Genomic DNA, 26936 nt, shown 5'->3' with positions numbered 1-26936 from the left:
TGTAAGATTTTGTTTGCATCTAAAAGGGAAAATGCGTCTCTCTCCTGGGGTCCTATGCAGCCTCCTTCCTTGAGGTCCCAGACTGCAGCGCCCCAGGCAGGGCCCGGAATCCCCCGACAGGTTCCTGGCAGCATTTGCTACACTTTGGCTCCCATTCAACATATGCTGGACAAGTTAGCTGGGTTGCAGTGTTTTTAATCAGAGCTAACAGGGTGAGAGGAGTTAAAAAAACAAGTTGGCATTTTCCGTAGAGCAGCAGGCATCAATTTCTCATCACGATAGAGAATCAACACTGAGTCCACTCTCAGGCTGTTGCCCAACCCACCCTTCAGCGCTGGGGTATGGGGCCAGCTGCACACTTGAGTCCCTCATCTGTCACCAGTGCCCACATGGTCCACATCTCGAGGGGGCTGAGGCGGTGCACCAGCAGGAGCCCCCTATACAGGCAGGGGTCTAAGGGGTCCAGGGGCCGCCGGATTCCAAATGTCTTGAAGCCAGCATGGTGCATGGGGCTCAGCCCCAGCCTCCTCAGGCACATACCCACAAAGACATCATCAATGGGGAAGAGTTCAGCCTCTTCCATGATAGCCTGGAGGCGCCGCACTGTGGCTCGGGACATGACATATCCTCCCCCACCAGCATAGGGTGGGTAGTGGGTGGCTTTGTACATTGAGGGTGGGATGAAGTATTTGACCTTAGTGTTCCTGTTGGGCAGGGCTTGGCGGATGACATCTCCCACCAGGAGGTCCTGGGCCGGGTCCCAGCCATCCAGGAACTCTAACACGTTGGGGACGTGGACAAAGACATCGTCATCTCCCTTTAGCATGAAATGGGCCTGGGGGCAGGCAGCCACCACCCAGCGCTGCAGGTGCAGCTCCTTGAGCGTCAGGTTGAAGAAGTCCTCAGTGAAGTCCCACTGGAGGATGTCATCAAACTCCCTACTCTCATAGGCCAGCAGCTGGGCTGGGGGAGCGGGTCCTGCCACCCCTAGGAGGAACACCAGCTTCAGCTGCCGGCCCCTAGCCCAGCCCCCCACCCTGCCCCACGTGCTGCGGATAGCCGCACGTCGCTCCACGTGACCAGGCTGTGACTTGATGGCCAGGACCAAGAAGGTATCCTTGGAACAGCCTGAAGGCTCCAGCAAGATAGAGAAATTTCGGCAGTGACGATAGGTCAAGAAGAGACGGTGACGGCTAGGCAGGGACAGAGAGGCGCTAGACACTGTGTGGTTGGGTGGACACCGGCTGTGACGGGGTGTTGGGGGAGCCCAGAAAGGCTGGTGGGCCATGGGGTCTCCTGCGGGCTTGGCCTCCTTCCTCAGGAAGAGCAGGCAGCCGAGCAACAGCACAGCCAAGCTGTACGAGACCAGCCAGCCCAGCCTGCAGAGCATCGCCGGTCCCTGCAAGGAGAGAGCCACCTCAGCAGGGCCCAGCCCCGGGTCCCTGTCCCCAAGAGTTGGGCAGGAGTTAACCTGCACCCCAGCCGCTAAGTCCCTGCTGGCCTCTGGACGTTTTATTCTCAGCGTGTCCTTAGGCTCTTTCCAGAGTCCTCCCTCCCCTGAGGATGGGGTAAGCACAGCTGCTTTGCCAGCCCTTGCCCTCCTCTGCCATCATCTGAGGACTCCTGGGTCTGTTTTTCCCAAAATGACTTGCAGCCACTTTACAGCTGACACCATAAACGTTCCCAGCCATTCTTCCAGGAAACTCGAGCACCTGATGAGTTTTAGGCACAGACTCAGTTTAGCTTGGATCAAATTCACTAAGTGTGGAACTGACATTCAGGGCTTTTCAAGTGGGAAGTGAAACCATTTCCCAAAAAAAGCTTGGTGCCTGTGGGGTCCTGTGTTGGGCGTCTCCAAGATGACCAGGAGTGCACTGCCTCCCTCGGAGGAGAACCAGCACCACAGGGTGGCCGTGGCCACCAAAGCACACACCCTTTACACCTGCCTCAGAGGTCGGGGCTTCCAGGAGGGAGGGAGGGAGACAAAGCCACACACCACAAAAGGGGAAGCAGGAAAGCTGGGGACTTGTATCAGGGATGGCTTCCGAGGCACCCCGCCCCGCCTTCCCACCACGTTCTAAGTGCTGATTTCTCCCAGGGACCTGAAAAGAAGGATGAGGAGACAGAATCCACCAGCGTGGCCTGCCCGAGCTCCACGTAGCAAAGCCTGTCTTCAGTTTCTCATTTTTGTCCCTCTGGTGTCTCCCTCTGCCCCAGTCCCCTCCCCTTGACCTCCACTGCCAAGTCATCCTGTCCCTTCACTTCTGACCAGTCTGCCGCATTGGCCACTGCCACAGCCGCCGTCACCAGAAAAGCAACTGCTAGGTGCTAGGGATGCAGTGCCAAGCAAGACAGGGTCGCTGCCCTCTCAGAGGGGAGCACAAAACGCATAGGAACCAGGTATGTTGAGAAGTTACAGTCTAATGCAGAGAATGGGCTGACGCGGAGGACGGATCCCATAGCCAAGGGTAGCTAAAAAGCCCTCCTTGATGGAGGGACGTTTGAGCAAGAACTGAGTGAGGAATGGGACCTTGCGTGAAGACCTGGGGTCTCTGCAGGCCGTGGGCAGAGTCAGGCAGCTCCAGGGCAGGAGTGAGGGGAGAGAGAAGGGAGAGGGGGGCCCAGCAGGTTTACAGTAGGAAGAGGCCAGCCCGGCTAGTGAAAGAGCTAGGGTTTTGTTGGGTTTTTTTTGAGACAGTGTCTCTGTCACCCAGACTCTAGTGCAGTGGCACAATTATAGCTCACTGCAGCCTGGAACTCCTGGGTTCAAGCGATCTCCGGCCTCGGCCTCCCCAGTAGCTGGGACTACAGGCGTGCAGGGCCCGGCTAATTTATTTTTTGTAGAGATGTGGTATCCCTTTGTTGCCTGGGCTGGTCTGGAACTCCTGGCCTCAAGCGATCCTCCCGCCTCGGCCTCCCAAAGCGTTGGGACTACAGGCGTGAGCCACCGGCCAGAGTTTTCTGAGCCCCCTGGAGTTCTATGCGGGGGTGGGGGACAAGGGGGTCTGGCAGAGGCGGTGAAAGAATCTGACCTTTGGTAAAAGGCCACTCCTACCGCCCCTTCCCTGGTGGGCTGCGGAAGGCTGGGGAGGAAGCATGAACGGCAGCTGGAGACTGTCTCCGTGCTCAGGATGCCGGGCGGCGGCGGGGTCGAAGCGAGATGAGTCTCAGGTGTGCGAGCACCACGGGCTGTGGACGAGAGGCCCGGGCGGGCGGCGGTGCCATTCACCGAGAAGGGCGCACAGCAGGTGGCTTGGTTCCGTCCCAGGAGGTTTCAGCCCAGGCTGCGCCGCGGCCCGGGTGGCCCCTGTCCCGCCGCGGGCGTCCCCAGGTGCTGGCCGCACGGCCTCGCCCCGCCGCCCTCCGAGCCGCGGAGACCCCAGAGCCCGGCTCTCCACCCGCCGCGGAGCGCACGACCCCGTCTGGTGGGGCGCGGGTCCTGAGGCTGCGCTCGGCCTTGGGCGGCAGCCGCCTCGGGTCCCCACAGGACTCGGTGACCCAAAACGCCCTGGCGCGGGCAGGGGGCGAACTCTAGTTCATTCTTTCAACGCGACAGTCTCCGAAGGGCTGACGGCAGCAGAAACCCACTCTGCGGGGACCCCCGGGCCGGGGTTGGCAGCAGCGCTGCGCGTCGGGCGCGGGCGGCCCAGGCTGGCGGGGTCTACCACGCCCGGCTCCAGCCTCTGTCCCCAGCCTGGAGAACCGAAGCCGAGCGGCCCGTGGGCCCCGAGCCGTGCCCGCCGAGGCCAGACTCGCGCCGCACCCGGGCGGGGCCGGCGTCCTCGCGGGGACCCTGGGGGACCGGGGAGCGGGCCGCGGGGTGCAAAGGCACGGCCGCCCTGGCGACGCCCCTCCCTGCACGGTGACCCAGCCTCCCTCACAGCAGCGGCGTCCCGGCCCCCAACCTACCTGAGCGTCACGCCAGGGTACGGGCGTGGAGCTCGTGCAGCGGAGCCAGGGCGGATGGTGCCCAGGTGCGCGGAGCTCTCGGGGCTCGGGAGTGGGCGGGGCTTCTGGAGGAGGTGGGAATTTGGGGCGGGGTTCTGGCGGGGGCGGGTTTGGGGCCTCCCCGGACCCAGCCGCGGGTCTCTGCAGCGCCGGAGGCTGGACGCACGCGTCCCGCGCCCGGTCCTGGGGTCCGCACGAGCCGGGTCGGGCAGAGGCTGCTCCTCCTCCCCAGGACGCCGGCGCCACACCCGCCCCCCGACGCGTGCGGCGGGACAGACGCCGAGGCGGGAGTGGTGGGAACAGCCTTTACTGCCCACGCCCTACACGGCGAACATGCGCAGAGCCTCCTCCGCCGAGCGGCACTGGTTCAGCTGGATCTGCACCTCTACCGTCAGGGGCTCGGGGTGGTAATCGCCTTCGTAGATCGGAATCACGGCTTTCGGCTTTTCTGAGAAAATTTAAATGCGAGCATGAGCCCCGGGAGACGGATGGGCTGGCGTTCTCGGCCGCCCTGACCCATCCCATATGCAAGCCCTGGACCCTGTCCCAGCGGGAGCTCAGTTTTGGTCCTCGGGTGTTAACAGTAATAAGAAATAAAATTAAATTGTATTTAATTAGATCATTTAATAAATCGCAGCTGTTTGAGTTGCAAGACTGGCTGCTTTTTGCTTTGAGACAGTGTCGTGCTCCGTCGCCCAGGCTGGAGTGCGGTGGCATGATCCCGGCTCACTGCAACCTCCGCCTCCCAGGTTCAAGCGATTCTCCTGCCTCAGCCTCCAAGTAGCTGGGATTACAGGCGCCTGTCACCACGACCGGCTATTTTTTGTAGTTTTAGTAGAGTCGGGGTTTCACCATGTTGGCCAGCCTGGTCTCGAACTCCTGACCTCAAGTGATCCGCCTGCCTAGGCCTCCCAACGTGCTAGGATCACAGGCATACACTACCGAGCCCAGCTGCAGATATTTTCTTAAAAATGAAGTAATTCTAGCACTTCAGGGGAAACAACTGAAAGCATTTCAATAAATGTATAACATTTGCCCTAAAAATGAGACAACATTGTATCTGCCACCATGAATTTACCAATTTTCCAATACGCAAAGACCTTTCTAATGATGTGGGTGGTGATAGTAAAGAACGTGATCTTTGGAAAATGTATAGTGACAGGTGTCAACTGTTGGAATATCTGCATAAGTCGGTTAACCTGTAGTTTACAAGTAACTCATGCATGTTACAAACTGTGCATGGTAAAATATCCGTTCAAAATGCAAACTAGATTAATGAATTTTAATCTGATTATGAAAAATTCAATATAGATTGTTTTCACATTGTAACAACCTTTAAGAAATTACCACTTGTCAAATTTGGTGTAATATTAAAGAAATTATATTATTTTAAGGTCTATTAAAATACTCCCTCTTTTCCAATTATGGGCCTGAGGTTGGATTTTCTTTGTGCACGTCAATTACAGCAACATATTGCAAGCAGTTGACTGCAGAAGTAGCTGTAAGAATCCAGCTGTCTTCAATTAAGCCAAACATTAAAGAGATAAAAAAAAAAAAAAAAAACCTTTTTAAGGCCATCTTAACCCACAGATAAGTATCACAAATCACATGTTCATATAGGCATGGGTTTTGAAGTCCAGTAGCATATGCCCTCCAACGTTTACTTCTTCAGGCTGGCGTGAAATGGCGCGATCTCAGCTCACTGCCACCTCTGCCTTCCAGGTTCAAGCGACTCTCCTGCCTCAGTCTCCTGAGTAGCTGGGATTACAGGCACCCGCCACCGCACCTGGCTAATTTTTGTGTTTTCAGTAGAGACGGGGTTTCGCCATGTTGGCTAGGCTGGTCTCGAACTCCTCACCTCAGGTGATCCGCATGCCAAAGTGCTGGGATTACAGGCGTGAGCCACCATGTCGGGCCTGTTTCCACTTTTCGGCTTCAGTATGATGGGTTGCTCTGCTATGATCAGGCCTCGTGCTTTTTGCAGCCACCTCCCACGGCACTCCCTGTCTCCTTTCTCTCCCTCCCAGCTGGACGTTCTTTCTGAACCTCAAACCTGAGACGCACCCATTTCAGATGCTTCTCCAGCTCCCCACAGGACAAGCCCAGGCCCCTCTTACAGCAAATAAGGGCCGATGGCCTGAAGCTGGAGGCAGACACCTCGGAACCAGATGAGCCCCAGGCAGCCCCAGCTCCAAGCTCTTGCCCCCCTATGGCTCTACCACAGGTGCCTTCCCCACCCGCGTCACCACCCACACAGGCCCTGTGGTCTGAGGGCTGCAGAGAAGAAATAATAACACTGGATCTAAGGGGGGATGTGGCCTCTCCCCAGGCCAGAAGCTACCATTCCCCACCCTTCGGTTCCTTTGGCCTCCCCCAGGGCTGGCCCTCAGCAGGTCCTCCTGACAATCCCTGCCTTTGGTCACCACCATCGGCACTCACCTTTTTTGGCAACTTTCTTAATCTTCTTTGAATCCTGAGAGAAAGAACCACAAAACGAGATGCTTACTGGAGAGGGGAGGTACTAGAGAAGGGGTGTCTCTGGGGCCCCACCTCCTCCAAGGCTCTGACAGGTCCAGGAAGGCGGGGGTCTCCTGGTGAGGGTGGCTGCCCCAGCCCATCCCCAAAGGGAAGGCTGCTGACTGGGCCAAAGTCCACGGAGGCACCCTCTGTGCAGGCGGCAGCACCAGCAGCCCAGCTGCATGCCCCAGGGAAAGGCCCTCCCCACCACCTCCTCCCCATCCCGTGACCTGGGCCCACAGCCCTTGCTTGCCCGCAGGGTTCCCATGGGGAGGGCGAAGGCAGAGGTGGAGGATGTGGCTAGGGCCCGGCTGTACCCTGGCCAACGTCAGCCTGTCAGATGTCAATGTGCGGACCACGCCGAAGTTGCACACGGTGGACACCAGGGGCTCCCCGGCGAGCAGGGGCTCCAGGATCACCAGGCCCCGGCCCAGCACCTGGAGGATGGGGGGGTCCTGCCGGAGCTCCTTGGGCGGCTCTTTCTTCTTCTTCGGCACCTTCCACTCCTGCGACGACGGGAGGACAGGAGGGTGGGACAAGTTGAAGCAAGGGTGTGGCCAGGCTGCCCTCCTCAGCACCAAGGCCCGGTACCTTGGCCGGCTCTTTCTCTCCTTTCCCCGTCCTGTCTTTCTCCTTCCCTTTCTTGTCTTTCTCCCCCTTTCCTTTCTTGGCAGACAGGGGACTGTCAACAGCAGGTAGCACCACAGGCCAGGAGAGAATCTAGGGGCAGGAGAGAATCCTCGAGTGAGCAGAGGCCCAGGCGGGCTGCCTGGGGTCACCTCTCCCTCACCCTTTCTGGAATGGCACTGAGAACTCATCTAACCAGGGAGTGGGGCTCCCATGGGGGACAGCCCGATGGGAACAGGAACAAGGACAGAAGTGCAGCCTGTGGATGGCCGGGCACTGCCTCCGCCTGCCCACCTTCTCCTCCACGATGGTCACGGTGGTCCCCGCCAGCAGGAAGGCCTTCAGTGGGACCAGGTCCCTGAGAGAGTGCTGCATCTCGTAACTGCAGGGGATGACCTCAGCCCAGGGCTTGTGGGCGGTGCTGAAGAGGACAGTCCTTGGGGAGGGAGGGATGAAGACGGGGGTGCCGTCACCCAGGGGCTGTGGCCAGGGACCCGGGACAGGACTGTGAGGGGACATCCGAGGAAACCATGAGCATCGAAGCCCACAAACAGCATGAGACGTGAGGTCCGGCTGCCACCAGGCAGGGCAAGGGGACCAGAAGGCCAGAAAGGTGTGGATACAGAGGAGACAGCAAAAGAAAGGCGAGTGGAGCCCTCCTTCAGAGGCAGGACCACCCTGAGCAACTGAAAGAAACCAACCGAAACGCAGCAAGAGTTGTTTGTTAAAAGTTCAGCAAAGGGCTGAGCGTGGTGGCTCTGTCTTCTAATCCCAGCACTTTGGGAAGCCAAGACAGGAGGATCGCCTGAACCAAGGAGTTCGAGAGCAGCTTGGGCAACATATCGAGACCCCGTATCTACAAAAAATACAAACATTAGCTGGGCGTGGTGGCACATGGCTGTAGTTCCAGCTACTTTGGGGGCTGAGGTAGGAGGATTGCTTGAGCCCAGGAAGTCAAGTCTGCAGTGAGCCATGTTCATGCCACTGTACTCGATCCCGGGTGACAAAGTGAGACCCTCCTGCAGGAGAAAAAAAAAAGCAGAGGCCGGGCAGGGTGACTCACGCCTGTAATCCCAGCACTTTGGGAGGCAGAGGCAGGCAGATCACGAGGTCAGGAGATCGAGACCATGCTGGCTAACACAGTGAAACCCTGTCTCTACTAAAAATACAAAAAATTAGCCAGGCATGGTGGCATGTGCCCGTGGTCCCAGCTACTCAGGAGGCTGAGGGAGGAGAATCGCTTGAACCTGGGAGGTGGAGGTTGCAGTGAACTGAGATCGCGACAGTGCACTCCAGCCTGGGTGACAGAGCAAGACTCCGTCTCAAAAAAAAAAAAAAAAAAAAAAAAAAGCTGAAACAATTCTAGCCTAGCCCCAGGCTAGAACACAGAGGCGACTGGAGTTTCCTAAATCTCAGAACACCATGGCAACCCTGAAGCAGCATCCCACTCAGGAAGTGATTTAACATAAATTGTTCTACCAATTGGATCACACCATGAAGGAGAATTAATAATATACTCCAACAAATTTAAAGTATGTCCAAGTTGAACATTGAACCTGGGAGGTGGAGGTTGCAGTGAGCCGAGATCGCGCCACTGCACTCCAGCCTGGTGACAGAGCGACTCTGTCTCAAAAAAAAAAAATGTGAAAGTACATATGACAATAATAACTGGTTTGAAACATAGTGATATGGGCCGGGCTCAGTGGCTCATGCCTGTAATCCCAGCACTTTGGGAGGCCGAGGTGGGCGGATCACTTGAGGCCAGGAGTTCAAAACCAGCCTGGGCAACATAGTGAAACCCCATCTCTACTAAAAAATACAGAAAAATTAGCCGGGTGTGCTGGCGGGAGCCTGTAATCCCAGCTACTTGGGAGGCTGAGGCAGGAGAATCGCTTGAACCTGGGAGGCAGAGGTTGCGGTGAGCCGAGATCGCACCACTGCCCTCCAGCCTGGGTGACAAGAATGAAACCCCATCTCAAAAAAAAAAAAAGGAATGAAGCACTGATACTTATTACACCAACCACAGATGAACCTTGAAAATATGATGCTCAGTGAAAGAAGCCAGACACAAAAGGCTACGTATTTTGTGATTCCATCCATATGAAATGTCCAGAACAGGCAAATCCACAGAGACAGAAAGTACTTTAATGGTTGCCTTGGACTAGAGGGATGGGGAATCGAAGGTGACGCCTAATGGGTACCTTTCTGGGGTGATGGAAACGTTCTGGAATTAGACTGTGGTAATGGTTGCACAACTCTGAATATACTAAAAACCACCGACTCATACGCTTTAAAATGAACGTTATGCTAACTATATCTCGGCCGGGCGCAGTGGCTCATGCCTGTCATCCCAGCATTCTGGGAGGCTGAGGCGAATGAATCACTTAAGGTCAGGAGTTCTGGTCTTGAACTCTCCTGGCCAACATGGTGAAACCCTGTCTCTACTAAAAATACAAAAATTAGCCGGGCGTGGTGGTGGGCACCTGTAATTCCAGCTACTCAAGTGGCTGAGGCGGGAGAATTGCTTGAACCCGGGAGGCGGAGGTTGTGGTGAGCCGAGAGCACACCACTGCACTCCAGCCTGGGCAACAAGAGCAAAACTCCATCTCAAAAAAGAAAAAAGAAAAAGAAAAATTGTACTTCTCAGGTTAAAGAAATGTTAGACCCTCCTGAATAAAAAATGGCATGAAAAAAAACCCCAAACCAGTGATAACATATGTACATGAATGATACAAATATATAAAGGTTAGCACTCAACAATCTACCGGAGAAGTGAGTAGAAGAGTTGAAAGTCTGTCTGCACACTGTCATCTTCTCCACTGCAGTCATCTTCCTCAAATGGAAACCTGATCTCATTACTCCTCTGCTTGAAAAATTCTTACTAGTTTCCCCTTGGGAGAAAGGGTCTTTTTCTCTGTCTCTCTGCAGCCCTATCTCTTGCCAATCCCTGCCTTCCTCCATAGTTAACCTTCTTTCTACCATGCCTCCTGTGAGAAACAGTTTAAATGGTCCATTTTCAAGGCATGAAAAATCTGAGTACTGGCAGCCAACCTTGCGGACGTGACAAACCTCACGACTCAGGCACCTAGAAAGTCACACTTAGCGAACAGGATGTAGAGGAGGGGTCAGCCCATAAAAGGGGGCCAGGCGCGGTGGCTCACACCTGTAATCCCAGCACTTGAGAGGCTAAGGTGGGTGGATCACCTGAGGTCAGAAGTTCGAGACCAGCCTGGCCAACGTAGTGAAACTCTGTCTCTACTAAAAATACCAAAAAAAATTAGCCAGGGGTGGTGACGTGCGTCTGTAATCCCAGCTACTTCAGAGGCTAAGGCAGGAGAATTGCTTGAATCCAGGAGCCAGAGGTTGCAGTGAGCCAAGATCACACCACTGTACTCTAGCCTGGGCGACAAGAGCAAAACTTAAGTGGGGAAGGAGACGGGGTATGACCTTATAAGGGGATAATGATACTTGGGCGACACCCAGGAAGATTGTAACCCCATAGTACTTGACCAATGAGGAACTGGGGGAGGGACTTGCCCACTAGGAGATAAATGACCTGTCGTGACTGCCCCAGTGTTCCTGCCTACCAGACACCTGATCTTCCAAAACTGCCATGAAAAGTCTCATTTCCGCTGTTCTTCGTGTCTCTGAGTCTGTTCTTTGGGTTTGGATGGGTGAATGTGTTTCCCACACTTTCTAAGTCTATGTGCCCATCCTAGGGGCAGAGATTTGTCCTGTACTTCCTCTGACGTACCACTTGTGACATTAACATATGTAATTACTGTTTGTTCATTTCCCTCATGAAAAGGTAAGTGCCCAAATAGAACAGAATTTTTTTTTTTTTGAGACAGAGTCTTCCCAGGCTGGAGTGCAGTGGTGCAATCTCGGCTCACTGCCACCTCCACCTTCCGGGTTCCAGTGATTCTTCTGCCTCAGCCTCCTGAGTAGCTGGGATTACAGGCATGTGCCACCATGCCCAGATAATTTTTTATATTTTTAGCAGATACAGGGTTTCACCATGTTGGCCAGACTGATCTCAAACTCCTGACCTCAAGTGATCTGCCTGCCTCGGCCTCCCAAAGTGCTGGGATTACAGGCATGAGCCACTGTGCCCAGCCCTCTAGAACAGACCATTTTCCATCTGATTTGTTGTTTGTAATCCCGATACCTGGCATCACACCTGCACCTGGAAATGGTATGTGGATGACTGGCGTTTGCTAATTGTTGAACTTGGGAAATTACATATGGAAAATATAAAGGCTTACAAGCAAACTAAGGAATATAACTCAAGACAATTTAAAATAAATCTATTAGACTGCAAAAATAAAATGTATGTTTAGAAAATCAATGTGGAAATTCTGTTTTTAGGACATGGTAGACTAGACTATACTGGACAAACCTTCCTGCTGAGAACAGTCATATCAGCTCAACACAATACTAACATTATCTGTTGAAGGTGCTGAAGAGCCAAATCACTGAGAATTTTCAGGGCCAACATCAGGGCAAAGGGGAACAGTCAAAGAGAATGAGCTTAGTGCCACATTAATGCTCAAGAGCCAAATCCAAAAGTGGTGGCTGAGAAGCTAAAGAGAACTTTAGGCAACCTCATGGGCACTAGGGGAACAAAAATTTGTGTTCAAAGCCCTCCAAGGAGGTGGGCCCCTGGTAAACACTCTAGGTTTCCCTTGGGTTTTCTGAAGAGCTACTAGAAGAACACATAATAGAAGTGCTAGAAGGAGAGGAGATAGAAAAAGGAACAGAGAAAAATACTTGAAGGATAACGGCTGAAAACTTCCAAAATTTGATTTAAAACATTCATCTATATATTGAAGAAGCTTGGCAAACTCCAAGCAGGATAAATGCAAACACATCCACACCCAGAGACATCATAGTAAAAATGCTGAAAGACAAAGTGAAAATCCTGAAAGCAGGAAGAGAAAAATGACTCATGACAGACAAAAGAATCCCAATAAGATGAACAGCTGACTTTTCATCAGAAACAATGGAGGCCAGTAGGCAGGCTGGCAACATATTCAAAGTTCTAGGGTAGGCCAGGCATGGTGGCTCACACCTGTAATCTCAGCATTTTGGGAGGCTGAGGCGGATGGACCACTTGAGCTCAGGAGTTCAAGACCAGCCTGGCCAACATTGTGAAACCCCACCTCAACTAAAAATCAGCTGGGCATGGTAGCAGGTGCCTGTAATCCCAGCTACTTGGGAGGCTGAGGCAGGAGAATCGCTTGAACCCAGGAAGCAAAGGTTGCAGTGAGCCAAGATCCAGCCACGGCACTCCACCCTGGGCAACAGGGCGAGACTCCCTCTCAAAAAAAAAAATGTTCTGGGGTAGCAGGGGAAAAAAAAAAAAAACACCAAAACTGTCAACCAACAATTCTATACCCAGCAAAACTATCTTTGAAAATTGCAGGTGAAATAAAGACATATGAAGAGAAAGAAAAAACTGACTTTGTTGCCAGTAGATTTGCCTTACACGAAACATGAAAAGAAGTTGAATACATGAATACATTAACTTCCTGAAGGAAGTTCTTAAGGCTGAAAGGAAGTAACACCAGAGGGTAATTCAAATTCACATAAAAAACAAAGAGCACCAATAAAGGTAATCATGTAGGCAAATACAAAAGACAGTATAGTCATATATTTCTCATCCTTGATTCTAATTAGAATAAAATGCAATAGCATAAGACAACATCTATAAAATTGTAGTTTGGGCTATAACATGTAGAAATGTAATATATTTGACCATAACAACATGAAGGAAATGGGGGTGAGAATGAAGCATACTGGAGTAAGAAAATGACACCAAGCCCAGGCATAGTGCCCCACATCTGTAACTGCAGCACTTTGGGAGGCTGAGGCAGTAGGATTGCTTGAGATCAGGAGTTCAAGACCAACTTGGTCAACATCATGAGACCCCACCACAAAAAAGAAAGAGAGAAAGGAAGAAAGAGGAAGGGAGGGAATGAAACCAGAAAGTAAATCCTTTTTTCTTTTCTTTTCTTTTTTTTTTGAGACGGAGCTTCTTTCTTATTGCCCAGGGTGGAGTGGAATGGTGCAATCCTGGCTCACTGCAACCTCTGCCTCCTGGGTTCAAGAAATTCTCCTGCCCCAGCCTAAGTAGCTGGGATTACAGCTGGGATTAGTCACCACTCCTGGCTAATTTTTTGTATTTAGTAGAGATGGTGTTTCACCATGTTGGTCAGGCTGGTCTTGACCTCCTGAACTTAAGTGATCTGTCCACCTCAGCCTCCCAAAGTGCTGGGATTACAGGCATGAGCCACAACAGTAAATCAGTTCTAAAGGAAGACATGAAAGGAACCAGAAATGGTAACTAAGAAGGTTAACAAGCTTAAAAAAAAACAGCTTTATATTTGTGCTCTCCTTTCTTCTCTGCAAGACATGGATTATATAAAGCAGTAATTATAACAATGTATTGTTGGGTCTGTAACATATTTATGTTTATAATAAAATTAATATTTATAACAATTACTCTGCGATCTTCATAACAAAAGTAGCACAAAAAAGAGAGAAGGAATGGAGCTAGACTGGCAAGAAAGAACATGATATACAGGATGGAAGATCCTTACAACACTTTACGTGCGAGAATACATCTTAGCTGGATTAAAATGTTAAACCAAAAAAGGTTTTCACACCCAAGGGCTGAAATGAAAAGGGCTATTAATTTATCATGTCTCGATCGACTCAAGAAATTCAGGCTGGGCACGATGGCTGACGCCTGTAATCCCAGCACTTTGGGAGGCTGAGGCGGGCAGATCACTTGAGACCAGGAGCTCGACACCAGCCTGGTCAACATGGTGAAACCCCATCTTTACTAAAACTATAAAAATTAGCCGGGCATGGTAGCACATGCCTGTAGTCCCAACTGTAGGCTGAGGCACAAGAATTGCTTGAATCCGGGAGATGGAGGATGCAGTAAGCTGAGATTGCACCACTGCACTCCAGCCTGGGTGACAGAGTGAGACTCTGTCCCCGCCAAAAAAGAAATTCAATCATTCCGAAAATCTTGGCTGGTCAGGGAAGTGGGACTCAGTTGTGCTTTGAGTAGATGGTTAGAGTAGAAGGATTTAGCTAAGTTGAACCCTCCAGAGAAGAGGGCTGAACACGAAATCTAAATGCCGCCAGCACAGCTAACAGCCTAGTGGGGCTTTTTTTTTTTTTTTTTTTTTTTTTTTTTAATGAGACAGAGTCTCGCTCTGTCGCCGGGCTGGAGCGCAGTGGCACGATCTCGGCTCACTGCAAGCTCCGCCTCCCGGGTTCACGCCATTCTCCTGCCTCAGCCTCCCGAGTAGCTGGGATTACAGGCACCCACCACCACGCCTGGCTAATTTTTTTGTATTTTTAGTAGAGACGGGGTTTCACCGTGTTAGCCAGGATGGTCTTGATCTCCTGACCTCGTGATCCGCCCGCCTCTGCCTCCCAAAATGCCGAGATTACAGACGTGAGCCACCGCGCCCCGCCAGCCTCAGGACTTTTAATGGAAGGTCGCAGTGTGGTCTAGGCTCGTGACCCTACTGCTCTGACCACTTGCCCTGGTTCAGATTTCCATCCTTACCCTGGGGACGGGCAGAGCCGGGGATCTATACGCAGCCGCAACTTGGCCAGCTCTTCTGCAGAGGCCCTCGGCGTCTGCAAGATGGTCGAAGGCCCCGAGATGACAGACAGCTCCGACTCTCCTGACTCCTCCACCTCAGACTCCAGAGACCCTTCGACCTCTTCAGTAACCTCTTCAACAATGTCTTCGATGACATCTTCGACGACCTCCTCAGGAGATTCCTCAACTAATAATTCTAAGCTGGGAGAGGGCTTGACGATCTGCAGGAAGAGACAGAAACTCGTCCAAGGCTGCCGTCTTCAGGATGTGCTCAGCTGATGCCGGGGGTGTCTGTAACACAGCTCCCGACATCTGGATGAGGTTCACGCATGAGCAGACACACCACGCTAGGAGGCAGGAAGGCTCTTAGAAACCCAGTTTTGTCTTTTCTGAAAGACCTACATTAAGAGTAAAAGCAAGAACCACTTCTATGTGGGAGGAGGAGACAGGTTTCTCCTGGTTGGATGGTATCCTTGGGTTTTCTTCTGATGTGGAGGGAGATGGGAGGAGTTGTAGAAATTGCAGAATGGGGCTGGGCGCGGTGGCTCACGCCTGTAATCCCAGTACTTTGGGAGGTCGAGGCAGGCGGATCACGAGGTCAGGAGATCCAGGCCATCCTGGCTAACATGGTGAAACCCCATCTCTACTAAAAATACAAAAAATGAGCCAGGTATGGTGGCGCGAGCCTGTAATCCCAGCTACTCAGGAGGCTGAGGCAGGAGAACCACTTGAACCCAGAGGCGGAGGTTGCAGTCAGCCGAGATTGCGCCACTGCACTCCAGCCTGAGCGACAGAGTGAGACTCCGTCACAAAAAAAAAAAAAAAAAAAAAAAAGAAATAAATTGCAGAATGGGGCTGGGAACAAGGGGCTGACTTATGAAATGCTGGGCGGCTCTCTTGTTAGGCTCAGATTTTAAGGGAGCAAGGGGAGTGTGCATGGTTGAAAATTGCTCTAGCTGCAAGAAAGAGGCTGAACTGAAGCCAGGTCCCTGCATGAATCACCAGATTCCACATTAAGAATCTTTCTTGGCCAGCGTGGTGGCTCACACCTGTAATCCCAGCACTTTGGGAGGCCGAGGATCACTTGAGCTCAGGAGTTCCAGACCAGCCTGGTCAACAAGGTGAAATCTCATCTCTACTAAAAATACAAAAATTAGCTGGGCGTAGTGGTGGGGACATGTAATTCCAGCTACTGGGGAGCTGAGGCAGGAGAATTGCTTGAACTCGGGAGGCAGAGGTTACAGTGAGCTGAGATTACGCCATTGCACTCCAGCCTGGGTGACAGAGCGAGACTCCGCCTCAATAAATAAATAAATTAATTAATTAAAAGGATTTTCCTGGGGCCCACAAAGCAGTTCAGCCTTCACAAAAGCCCCCCATACTCCTAGGGACAGCCCAGGGCACACCTCGGCCAGCACGCCCGCGGACTCATTCATTTCGCCTTCTTCATCTTTCACAAAATCATAGGTCACGTAATAGTTGTAAGTGATGAAAGGGCCTTCGGGCCCGGGTTCCGGGTCTAAGACAGAGGTGTCCAGGACTCCTCTGATGTTTCCGATGGTCACCACAAACTGCGCCTCCTGTGCCAAGAGATCTGCAGGGAGGAATGGACAGGACAGGGGGGCCCGTGGAATGGAAGTTGGCAGATAGAAAGCAAGACGGCCGGGAAGGCACGGGTCCCTGGATTCTCTCCAGCACTCAGGGCTGAGCCTTGGTGGAGCGGTCAGGTTCATGTCACAGCTCTGGCAAGCTGGCCTGGAGTGATCCAGGTGTCATTATACCCCTCTTCAGCCTTGTTTTCCTGATCTGTATATGGGAGTGATAAGGGCTACTCTGCAGGTCACCTTAGCATTATCTAGCATGTCACAGTGACCTGGAGAAGCCTCTGGTGCACCTTGCGGCATGAACCACAAGGGGGTGATCTCAAGCCACCAGGGAGGTGAAGAAGCTGATTGAAATAACTGTCCCAAGTCCCCACAGGTTGTTTTGACTTTTTATTTTTTTTAGAGACGGGGTCTCGCTCTGTCGCCAGGCTAGAGTGCAGTGGTGAGATGATAGCTCGCTGCAGCCTCCACCTCCTGGGCTCAAGTGATCCTCCCACACCACCTTTTTTTTTTTGTCTTGCTCTGTCACCTAGGCTAGAGTACACTGGTGTCATCTCGGCTCACTGCAGCCTCCACCTCCCGGGTTCAAAAGATTCTCGTGCCTCAGCCTCCTGAGTAGCTGGGATTACAGGCACTTGCCACCATGCCTGGCTAATTTTTGTATTTTTAGTACAGACGAGGTTTCACTATGTTGGCCAGGCTGGTCTCAAACTCCTGACTTCAAGCGATCTGTCTGCTTCAGCCTCCCAAAGTGCTGGGATTACAGGCGTTAGCCACCGCGCCCGGCCTCCCCCTATCACTTCTGTCTCCAAATCCCAATCACAGGAATCAAAGCCTGGTGGAAAGCTCTGACCCAGAAGAGAGGCTATACCTGAATAGGGTCTGGGTCAAATGGGGAGTTGCAGGACAGATGGGTACACGGACCCAGGAGGGCGGGGCACAGCCAGGCGCAGGCTGGGGTGTCACATGCTACCCCCTCCCTGCATGCCAGTACCCTCACCGCCATTGAGGCTGAGCCCCCGGAAGAGATGCTTCTCATTGGGAGACACGGTGATGTCGTCCAGCACACAGAGCTGGGCCAGGCTGTCGATGGTGAGGCCGCGGTAGTAGGGCACCAAGGCCAGTGGGTTTCCCTGCAGCACCAGGAGTCGCAGGTGCCGGAGGGTCCTCAGGCTGGTGACCATGCTCTGCAGGTCTGTCAGGTCGTTGAAGCCCAGGTCCAGGGAGACGAGGTTGGGCCTGGAAGGTGAGCAGGACCGTCTGGGGGTCAAGAAGCCAGGTGAGCAGGGGGCAAGCAGCCTGTGGCCAAAACGGACGGGGGGCCTGGGGCTAAGGATTCTGCCCATCCACGGCCTGCACCCCTGTCCTACCCTTGACCCAAGTTAACCCCGGGTCGGGAACGAGTGCCTGGCTCTTCATCTCCACTCTCCATAGCACTGCCACCCTCACAGTTGGAGTCACAGAGACGCCCCCACCGACCTCCCTTCACGGGGCTCCTCTCCTTGGCCAAACCTCTCAGTAGCTTCCGTAGAGCCTCGCGCACTGCATGCGTCTAGGAGGCTCTGCACAAATAGTACAGGCAGACTGGACGGCACAGCAGGGGACAGCCACCGTGGGGGAGTTGTGGACAGGGCAGGAGTGGGGTTGATGCTGGGGACTGGGAGGAGGGAGCCAGAGGCTGGAGGGCTGGGCGGTCCAGAAGCAGGAGATGGCTTCTCAAAGCCAGACTGAGGCGGGACCCCAGGAGGCAAGGGGGCTGGGAGGGGCCTGCAAAGAGCACGGGCCAAGGCCTGTGGCCAGACCAAGACACAGGGCAGGGGCAGGGTGACTTTCCTGCTGCCACAAACTAGAAAGCAAATTGATCTCAGCTCTGAGAACAGAAGAAAAACACAAGCGGCCGCTGTCAGCACAGCATCTCCCAATCCCAGCCTCACTCTTCCCCTAAGAGCAGAAGAGAAGGGGAGGAAGAGGAAACCAGGGTCAGAGAGGGGGCTTCCCTTCCCTGCTGCGTCCGCCCGCTCCAGGCATGTAGAGGGTTGGACCCCCCAAGGGCATGCCCTCCAGGTTCCTCGGGGGAAGGAGAGAGGGGAGGTGGTTCTACGCCTTCCATCCTTGCTGGGCTGCTGAAGTCCTGGGACTTCTCACAGCATGTTCTGCAAAGCCTTCCTCTCCCAGCTTCCTTTGATGGCTTTTTCTGGGTGGTCTCTGATCCCCTCCTACCCCTCAGGTCCAGGATGTTAAGTTTTCTACCGCTCACCCACTGAGGAGATCAAGTTGAATATCAACTGGGAGCTGAACCATCTGCAGGCTCCTAATGAGCCTGAACCTTCAATAGCGATGGAGCGGCTGGCGCTAGGGCTTGGTTCCAGGGTGGTGGTTCTCAGCTTGGGGGGATTTTGCTGCTCAGGGAACATCAGGCTCAGACAAAAACTGTCTGGAGACATTTTTGTTTGTCACAACTAATGGGGAAGTGCTCCTGGCATCTGCGGGTGCAGGCCAGGGATGCTGCTCAATATCCTACCATGCCCAGGACAGCCCCACAGCAAAGGGTGATGGGGTTCCGATGCCAACGAGCCCAAGGTGAGCAACCCTCCTCTAAAATACGGCACCAGGCCAAGTGCGGTGGCTCACGCCTGTAATCCCAGCACTTTGGGAGGCCGAAGTAAGTGGATCACTTGAGGTCAGGAGTTCGAGACCATCCTGGCCAACATGGTGAAACCCCGTCTCTACTAAAAATACAAAAATTAGCCAGGTGTGGTGGTGGGTGCCTGTAATACCCGCTACTTGGGAGGCTGAGGCAGGAGAATTGCTTGACCCTGGGAGGTGGAGGTTGCAGTGAGCCGAGATCGCGCACAGCACTCTAGCCTGGGCAACAGAGTGAAACTCCATCTCAAAAAAAAATTAAAATAAAAAATTAAAATAAAAAAATTAGGCCGGGCACAGTGGCTCACGCCTGTAATCCCAGCACTTTGGGAGGCCGAGACGGGCGGATCACGAGGTCAGGAGATGGAGACCATCCTGGCTAACACAGTGAAACCCCGTCTCTACTAAAAATACAAAAAAATTAGCAGGGCGTGGTGGCGGGTGCCTGTAGTCCCAGCTACTCAGGCGGCTGAGGCAGGAGAACGGCGTGAACCCGGGAGGCGGAGCTTGCAATGAGCAGAGATGGCGCCACTGAGCTGCAGCCTGGGCGACAAAGCGAGATGCTGTCTCAAAAAAATAAAAAAATAAGATAAAAAAATTAAAAAATTAAAATACGGCACCAAAGCAAAGGCTCTGACTCACACCTACTACCTCTTGTTCTCCTTCCCCGGGCTTTTTGTTTACAAAATCCCACTGAAGGGGGATTCAGAGAAATAAACCATAAGTCTGGATTTAGCAGCCAACTGGGAGTTACAAAAAAGACCAAAGCTGAGTTCTCAAGCCACCGGGGTAGAATCGCCCCAACCTGATACTTAATCCCTTCCTCTCGCTTTCCATCTGGGCTCCCGAGTTACCAGTGATTAGCGGTGACGTAGAGACTTTCCAAGGGGCCTAGAAGTTTGTTGTGGCCTAACCCCAAGTGCTGCAGGCCGGCGGGTGGGCGGGCGCACAGACACTCCATGCTGCTGATCTCATTGCCGTAGAGCTCCAGCACCTGGGAGACCACACGGAAGGCCCGGGACGATGGGGCCCCAAGTCAGCGCTGAGGATCAGGCCCCTCCCCTCTGTCCCGCAAAACTCAGTAGAGGAATCACAAACTACTCACACCTGGCCTCCCTGGCACCACCCCGACTCCCTTTTAAAAACCCAGGAAGAAAAGATTCCTGCAGCAGGTCTTGGGAAGTTTCTTTTCCTTTTGTGAAAGACACTTCAACATCTGGAATGGGGGGTGATGTTGGATTGGCAGTGGGGGAGCTGCATAACATCTGGCACCTTCTCAACCCATAGGAATGCATCTCTGGGAAGCCAAAAGGGCCCCTAGATGGATAAGGAATAAATCCAAAGCTAACCTTCCTTGCTTGTAGTTCTTATCCACGGCCTCACCCACCTTTTTTTGTTGTTGTTTGCTTGTTGGTTTGGGTTTTTTTAATTTTTACTTATTTATTGTTTATTTATTATTATTTTGAGGTGGAGTCTCACTCTGTTGCCCAGGCTGGAGTGCAGTGGCACAATCTTGGCTCACTGCAACCTCCGCCTCCTGGGTTCAAGCGATTCTCCTGCCTCAGCCTCCTGAGTAGCTGCTATTACAGGCACCAGCCACGACGCCTGGCTAATTTTTGTATTTTTGTAGAGGGGATATTCCTATGTTGCCCAGGCTGGTTTAGAATTCCTGAGAACAGGCAATCTGCCCACCTCAGCCTCCCAGAGTGCTGGGATTACAGGCCTACTTCATTCCTTTCTATGAGCGAATAGCATTCTATTGAATAGATAGACCACTTTGAGATGGAGTCACTCTGTCGCCCAGACTGGAGTGCAGTGGCACAATCTCGGCTCACTGCAACCCTTGCCTCCCGGGTTCAAGCAATTCTCCTGTCTCAGCCTCCCAAGTAGCTGGGACTACAGGCGCATGCCACCACACCCGGCTAATTTTTGTATTTTTAGTAGAGATGGGGTTTCGCCATGTTGGCCAGACTGGTCTCAAACTCCTGACCTCAGGTGATCCACCTGCCTCGGCCTCCCAAAGTGCTGGGATTACAGGTGTGAGCCACTGCGCCTGGCCTGTCCACATTTTTTTGTTTATCCATTCATCTGTTTATAGACACTTGAGTTGTGTCCACCCTTCTGCTATTGTGAGTAACACAGCTCTGAACTCTGGAGTACAAGAATCTGGCTAAATCCCTGTCTTCAGTTCCTTCATGGATACACCTAGGAATGGAAGCACTGGGTCATATGGTTATTCTATGTTGAACTGTTCTAGGAAAGTGACCTACATTTTAAAAGCCTGGAGCTCGGCCTTACCCTCCACCCATGCTGGCCACACTATGTGGGGCAGGGTAAGGCAAGGCCTCTGGGCAGCGCAGGCCCAAATACTCAACACAGACCGGGGCTCCTTCACCTTGAGTGTGGGGGGCAGATTGGTGGCATCCACCTCCTTGATTCGATTGGCGCTCAGTACCAACTCCTCCAGCCTTAGAAATTTCAGCAGGTCTTTATCCACCAGGGTGACCTGGAAGAGGGGAGAGGAAGCTGAGGGCTGTAGCAGGTGAGGGAGCACGGGCACAGAACCCATGTCCACATTAGGAAGACAGCGGCTCCTCCATCAGAGTTACTTCCCCTCCCTTCCCACCCCCTGCTCCCCGGAAGCCGTTCCTGCACTGCATCGCTCTGCCAGGATCCAAGAGCCTCTCCCAACCTCCATCCTTCCTCTGACCATAGGTGGTGCATGATTTCTAGGCCAATGACCTGTGTCCTTTGTCGGACCATAAGCCACCTGCGAGGGCAGGAACCTCTCTCCTTTCTGTCTACCCCAGAGCCACAGTGAACTCTGGGCACTGAAGTCAGTCAAGGTGTCCAGGAATCACCCAGAGCAGGGTCCGACCAGAAGCCGCGGTGACCTGTCCGTGACTCCTCAGTTCCTGTGACCTCAAAGACATTGGGGCCCTTCCCAGCGGGGCCTCACTTCTCCAGGGCCACCAACTGTACCAGTCTGCCCAGGACACGAAACCTTCTGCACTGAAACTGAAAGTCCCTGGCAAACTGCTACCAGTCAGTCACCCTATTTGTCCCCTAGTGCCGTGTCACTTCCCAGTGGCTCTGGAAAAAGAAAGCCAAGGGTTGGGAAGGCTGAGACCAAGTTTCCAGGCAATTTTTGGGCTGGCTTGCTGGCTTTATTTATTTATTGAGACAGAGTCTCACTCTTGTTTGCTTGCTTGCTTAATTGATTGACACAGGGTCTCATTCTGCCACCCAGGCTGGAGTGCAGCGGTGCGATCATGATCACTGCAGCCTCTACCGCACCAGCTCAAGTGATTCTCCTGCCTCAGCCTCTGAGTAGCTGGGGCTACAGGCGTGCACCACCATACCTGGCTAAATTTAAAAATGTTATAGAGGTGGGATCCCACTATGTTGCCCAGGCTGGGTCTCTAACACCTAGACTCACACGATCCTCCTGCCTCAGCCTCCCAAAGTGCTGAGATTACAAGCACCAGAGAGCCACCATGCCGAGCCTGGGCTCTGCTACTGATGTAAACAAAGAATGCTTTTTGGTAACAAATTAAAATAGAACTACACCAACCTTCCCCTACCCTGACCCCCACGGTTTAAACGAGGTAAAACTAACACAGACCCTTCGAAAAACCTTTACTAGGACCCAGGAGGGTCCACTGCAGAACTCAGGTGTGGAAGCTGTGCCATGATGGCCTCCAGGGGTAAAGGAAGAAGAAACGCAAGGCTGACCGAGTAGCCGGCCCTGCCTGGCACACAAGCCAGGGAGATGAAGCAGATGGAGGGCAGGCTGGCCTTTGTTTCAGCCCTGAAAGCAGGATCCCTGACGCGCTGTGGGGAAGGGTGCCCTCCCCACAACCTCCCTTAGGGGAGCGGCCACCCTAACATCACCTACCACGTGCCCAGCACTGACCTTCTTGTCTACTACCCGCAGGGACCGGAAGTAGGAGTAGAAGAAGGTGTCTGTGATCGTCAGCGGGTTCCGGATGGCCAATTCTCTCAGGAAACTGTCTTCTGCATTCGAGTTGTTCAGCAGAGCCCAGGGGGAGTGGCGGCTGCGGACCAGGCCCAGCAGGGCCTCCACCGTCTCCTCTCCGGGGCTCACCACATCCTCCTCTCTGGGGACAAGCTCCCTCCAAGTTCGCCAAGTTTGAGGAAGAAAGCGCGACTTATTCTGCAGTGGCAGAGGAGGGGTTTTCTGTAGGTGTGACACAGCCCCCTTAAGGACACCAAACTCTCAAAACAGAACAGATCATAAAACTGGAAGATTAGGGATAGAGTTTAGAAATCTAGAGAGTAGGCCAGGTGCGGTGGCTCATGCCTGTAATCCCAGCACTTTGGGAGGCTGAGGCAGGCGGATCATGAGGTCAAGAGATCGAGGCCATCCTGGCTAACATGGTGAAACCCCGTCTCAACTAAAAATACAAAAAATTAGCCGGGCGTGGTGGCACGCAACCGTAGTCTCAGCTACTCGGGAGGCTGAGGCAGGAGAATCGTTTGAACCCGGGAGGCGGAGGTTGCAGTGAGCCGAGATCACGCCACTGCACTCCAGGCTGGGTGACAGAGCGAGACTCCGTCTCAAAAAAAAAAAAAAAAAAAATCTAGACAGTGAATAATCAATAATTTTGATGGATTATTAGCCATGGATATAACTACAGATGAGGTGAGATACAAAATAATTAAAAGGTGCCATTCCTTTTAAAAAGGCAGGTGGATCACTTGAGGTCAGGAGTTTGAGACCAGCCTGGGCAACATAGTGAAATCCTGTCTCTACTAAAAATACAATAATTAGCCGGGCATGGTGGCGGGTGCCTGTAATCCCCGCTACTTGGGTGGGAGGCGGAGGTTGCAGTAAGTCGACATCGCGTCACTATGCTCCAGCCTGGGCAGTAAGCCTTCCTGGGCCACACCTGGGCGCCCCTCGTGGTTGAAGCCACGGGAGGGAAGGGTCTAGGACTCTGGAGACAGGGAGGCGGGACGGGGGGTAACCCCTTCTCCTGGACTCAAGGTCGCAGGCTTCAGGCTGAGCCACCTCTCACACTGCCTCAGGCTCTTATTAAATGCTCGGAGGCTGGGAAAAGTTGTGGAACTCTTTGCCCAAAACAAAAGCTTTTCACCCCAAAAGGAGCCTGCCCACTGGAAATCTGGGGTGTTGGCGTCTTCAAGTCAGGGAGAGGCCCCAGCCCAGGTCAGCTGATGTGCTCAGGACGGGCCCCGCTCTCCTCCCCGCGCAGTGCCCGCGACTCGGGCCTCACCGTCACCCTCAAGCCCCACCCGCCCCCATGTCGGTGGCCCCCCACATGCGCAGATCCCAGGCCCCAGGGACCAGCCCGCTCCGCTCGCCCGGGCCCGTGCCTCCCCGCAGCCGGTCCAGGCCCCCAGAGTTCTGGCCCCGGCGCCCGCACCCAGCTGCCGGCACCGCACGGGAACTCCCGCAGACACAGCTTCCGCAAGTGCTCGCGCACGGCCGCGCTCACGGTCCCGGTCCCGGGCCGCTGAGTCCCAGGCCCGGCCTCAGACTCGGACTCGGACTCGGACTCGTAGGACGCCTCCATGGCCCGGGCCGCGTTGCCCGGCAACCGCCAGGACGCGTGCGCGGGGGCAGGGGCCTCTCCAGGCGCGCTCACCTGCCCCGAGGAAAAAGTCCCCCGTCCGGATCAGACAGCCTGGCCCCAACCACCTGCGTTTTCTCTTCTGCCCTCATCTATAAAAATGGGATAACAGCTGGTGGTTCTAAGTGCGGCAGCTCCCGCAGGCAGTAAGCGCCATAGCTGACCTGTTTCTTAGCTCCTGTCAAGCACTCCCCACGGAAAGTCATCCTATACCCATCTGACAGATGGAGAAAGGAGAAGAGGGCCCAAGGTCAAACATCTCGACTCCAACCAGCCAATGGGTTCCAGGGTGGTCTCTCTAACCCTGGAGTCAGGGGTTTTATCACTGTCCACCTGTATAACTGTTTAATCACCCAGACCTCATTTTTAAAATTTTTTATTTATTTTATTTTATTGAGACAGAGTCTCGCTCTGTCGCCCAGGCTGGAGTCCAGTGGCGAGATCTCAGCTCACCGCAATCTCCGTGTCCCGGGTTCAAGCGACTCTCCTGCCTCAGCCTCCCGAGTAGCTGGGATTACAGGCGCGCATGAGCACTTCCGGCTTTTTTTTTTTTTTGAGACCGAGTTTCACTCTTGTTGTCCAGGCTGGAGTGCAATGGCGCGATCTCGGCTCACTGCAACCTCCACCTCCCAGGTTCAACCGATTCTCCTGCCTCAGCCTCCCGAGTAGCTGGGATTACAACCGCCTGCCACAACGCCCCGCTAATGTGTATTTTTAGTAGAGACGGGGTTTCACCATGTTGGCCAGGCTGGTCTCGAACTCCTGACCTCAGGTGATCCACCCACCTCGGTTTCCCAAAGTGCTGGGATTACATACGTGAGCCACCGCACCCAGCCTAATTTTTTGTATTTTAGTAGAGATGGAGTTTCACCATGTTGCCCAGGTTGGTCTCAAACTCCTGGGCTCAGGCAATCCACTGGCCTCAGCCTCCCAAAGTGTTGGGATTACAGGCGTGAGCCATCACACCCAGCCATGAAGCTTCTTTTATAAGGACATTGATCCCATTCCTGAGGAGCCCCCAAACTTAATCACTTCCCAAAGGGCCCCACGTTTTAATACTATCACACTGAGCATCAGGTTCTGACAAATGAATTTTGGAGGAACACATTAACATCTCTCATTCTTTTTGACTATACGATATCGGGACAACTTTACTGTTATTAGAAAAATTAGGCTGGGCGCGATGGCTCACCCCTGTAAACCCAGCACTTTGGGAGGCTTAGGTGGGTGGATCACCTGAGGTCAGGAGTTCGAGACCAGCCTGATCAACATGGCGAAACCCCGTCTCTACTAAAAATACAAAAATTAGCCAGGCGTGGTGACACATGCCTATAGTCCCAGCTACTTCGGAGGCTGAGGCAGGAGAATCGCTTGAACCCAGGAGGCGGAGGTTGCAGTGAGCCGAGATCACATCACTGCACTCCAGCCTGGGCAACAGAGTGAGACTGTCTCAAAAAAAAAAAAAATTATCCAAAACTGGGAGTTAAGGCAAAAAGATGACCATATGTCCTTTCTTTTCCTTTTTTTTTTTTTTGAGACGGAATCTCCCTCTGCCGTCCAGGCTGGAGTGCAGTGGCACCATCTCGGCTCACTGCAAGCTCTGCCTCCTGGGTTCACACCATTCTCCTGCCTCAGCCTCCCAAGTAGCCGGGACTACAGGCGCCCGCCACCACGCCCCGGCTAATTTTTTGTATTTTTAGTAGAGATGGGGTTTCACCATGTTAGTCAGGATGGTCTCGATCTCCTGACCTCGTCATCCGCCCGCCTCAGCCTCTCAAAGTGCTGGGATTACAGGCATGAGCCACCGGGCCCAGCCAACCATATGTCCTTCCAAAGAAGAAAATATCCATTTTTTTTTTTTTTGAGGCAGGGTCTCCCTTTGTTATCCAGGCTACTGTGCAGTAGCGTGATCACAGGTCACTGAAGCCTGGACCTCCTGAACTGAAGCGGTCCTCCTACCTCAGCCTCCTGAGTAGCTGGGACTACAGGCATGCATCACCATGCCTGGCTAATTTTTTTGTATTTTTAGTACAGATGGGGTTTCGCCATGTTGCCCAGGCTGGTCTCAAATTCCTGACCTCAAGTGATCCACCCACCTCAGCCTCCCAAAGTGCTAGGATCACAGGCGTGAGCCACCATGCCTGGCTCTCAAAGAATAAAATAAATATCTATGAGTCCATAGTGATATAAATAAATCAAGGAGATGAATCACAGATATGGCTCCTGCGATTTTGATGGAGCAACAGATGGACAATGTGCAGTGAAGGAAGAGAAGACTGAGAGGGGAAATCAAGCATCCTGTTTGGAACAAGTTAAGGTCCAGATGCCAATGGGCGTCTACTCTGTCAAATCAGC

The 26936-nt window shown here is 53.2% G+C and overlaps 2 protein-coding genes across 6 annotated transcripts; both read right to left on the bottom strand.

Annotated features, from left to right (window-relative positions):
* Positions 1 to 52: 52 nt before the first annotated feature.
* On the bottom strand, positions 53 to 4246 carry B3GNT4 (UDP-GlcNAc:betaGal beta-1,3-N-acetylglucosaminyltransferase 4). 2 transcript variants are annotated; one of them, XM_063786081.1, is made up of 3 exons: positions 3910 to 4194; positions 3033 to 3189; positions 53 to 1399 (listed from the first exon to the last, which is right to left on the bottom strand). In XM_063786081.1, exons 2-3 carry the CDS (start codon positions 3096 to 3098, stop codon positions 329 to 331), a joined length of 1137 nt encoding a protein of 378 aa, XP_063642151.1. In that variant the 5' UTR covers positions 3099 to 3189; positions 3910 to 4194; the 3' UTR covers positions 53 to 328. The 2 variants fall into 2 exon arrangements, with proteins under 2 accessions (XP_063642151.1, XP_009424732.1); XM_009426457.5 differs by lacking the exon at positions 3033 to 3189 and having other exon boundaries at positions 3910 to 4246.
* Positions 4240 to 24618, bottom strand: LRRC43 (leucine rich repeat containing 43). Of its 4 annotated transcripts, none has more exons than XR_010148167.1 (12): positions 24375 to 24571; positions 22883 to 23143; positions 21362 to 21472; positions 19821 to 19960; positions 17324 to 17562; positions 16126 to 16313; positions 14681 to 14940; positions 7289 to 7528; positions 7057 to 7185; positions 6783 to 6971; positions 6388 to 6421; positions 4240 to 4396 (listed from the first exon to the last, which is right to left on the bottom strand). XR_010148167.1 is itself a non-coding variant. In XM_016924438.4 (12 exons), the coding sequence occupies exons 1-12, from the start codon at positions 24522 to 24524 to the stop codon at positions 4269 to 4271; spliced, it is 1971 nt and encodes a 656-aa protein (XP_016779927.1). In that variant the 5' UTR covers positions 24525 to 24570; the 3' UTR covers positions 4240 to 4268. The 4 variants fall into 4 exon arrangements, 3 of the variants coding, with proteins under 3 accessions (XP_016779927.1, XP_016779926.1, XP_054519686.1); XM_016924438.4 differs by having other exon boundaries at positions 7387 to 7528; positions 24375 to 24570; XM_016924437.4 differs by lacking the exon at positions 4240 to 4396 and adding an exon at positions 5218 to 6001 and having other exon boundaries at positions 7387 to 7528; positions 24375 to 24618.
* Positions 24619 to 26936: the final 2318 nt, after the last annotated feature.

The sequence above is a fragment of the Pan troglodytes genome, chromosome 10 (genome assembly GCF_028858775.2).
Source record: "Pan troglodytes isolate AG18354 chromosome 10, NHGRI_mPanTro3-v2.0_pri, whole genome shotgun sequence".
In the NCBI taxonomy this organism is placed as follows: domain Eukaryota; kingdom Metazoa; phylum Chordata; class Mammalia; order Primates; family Hominidae; genus Pan; species Pan troglodytes.
This window is presented reverse-complemented; position numbering and strand designations above follow the sequence as displayed.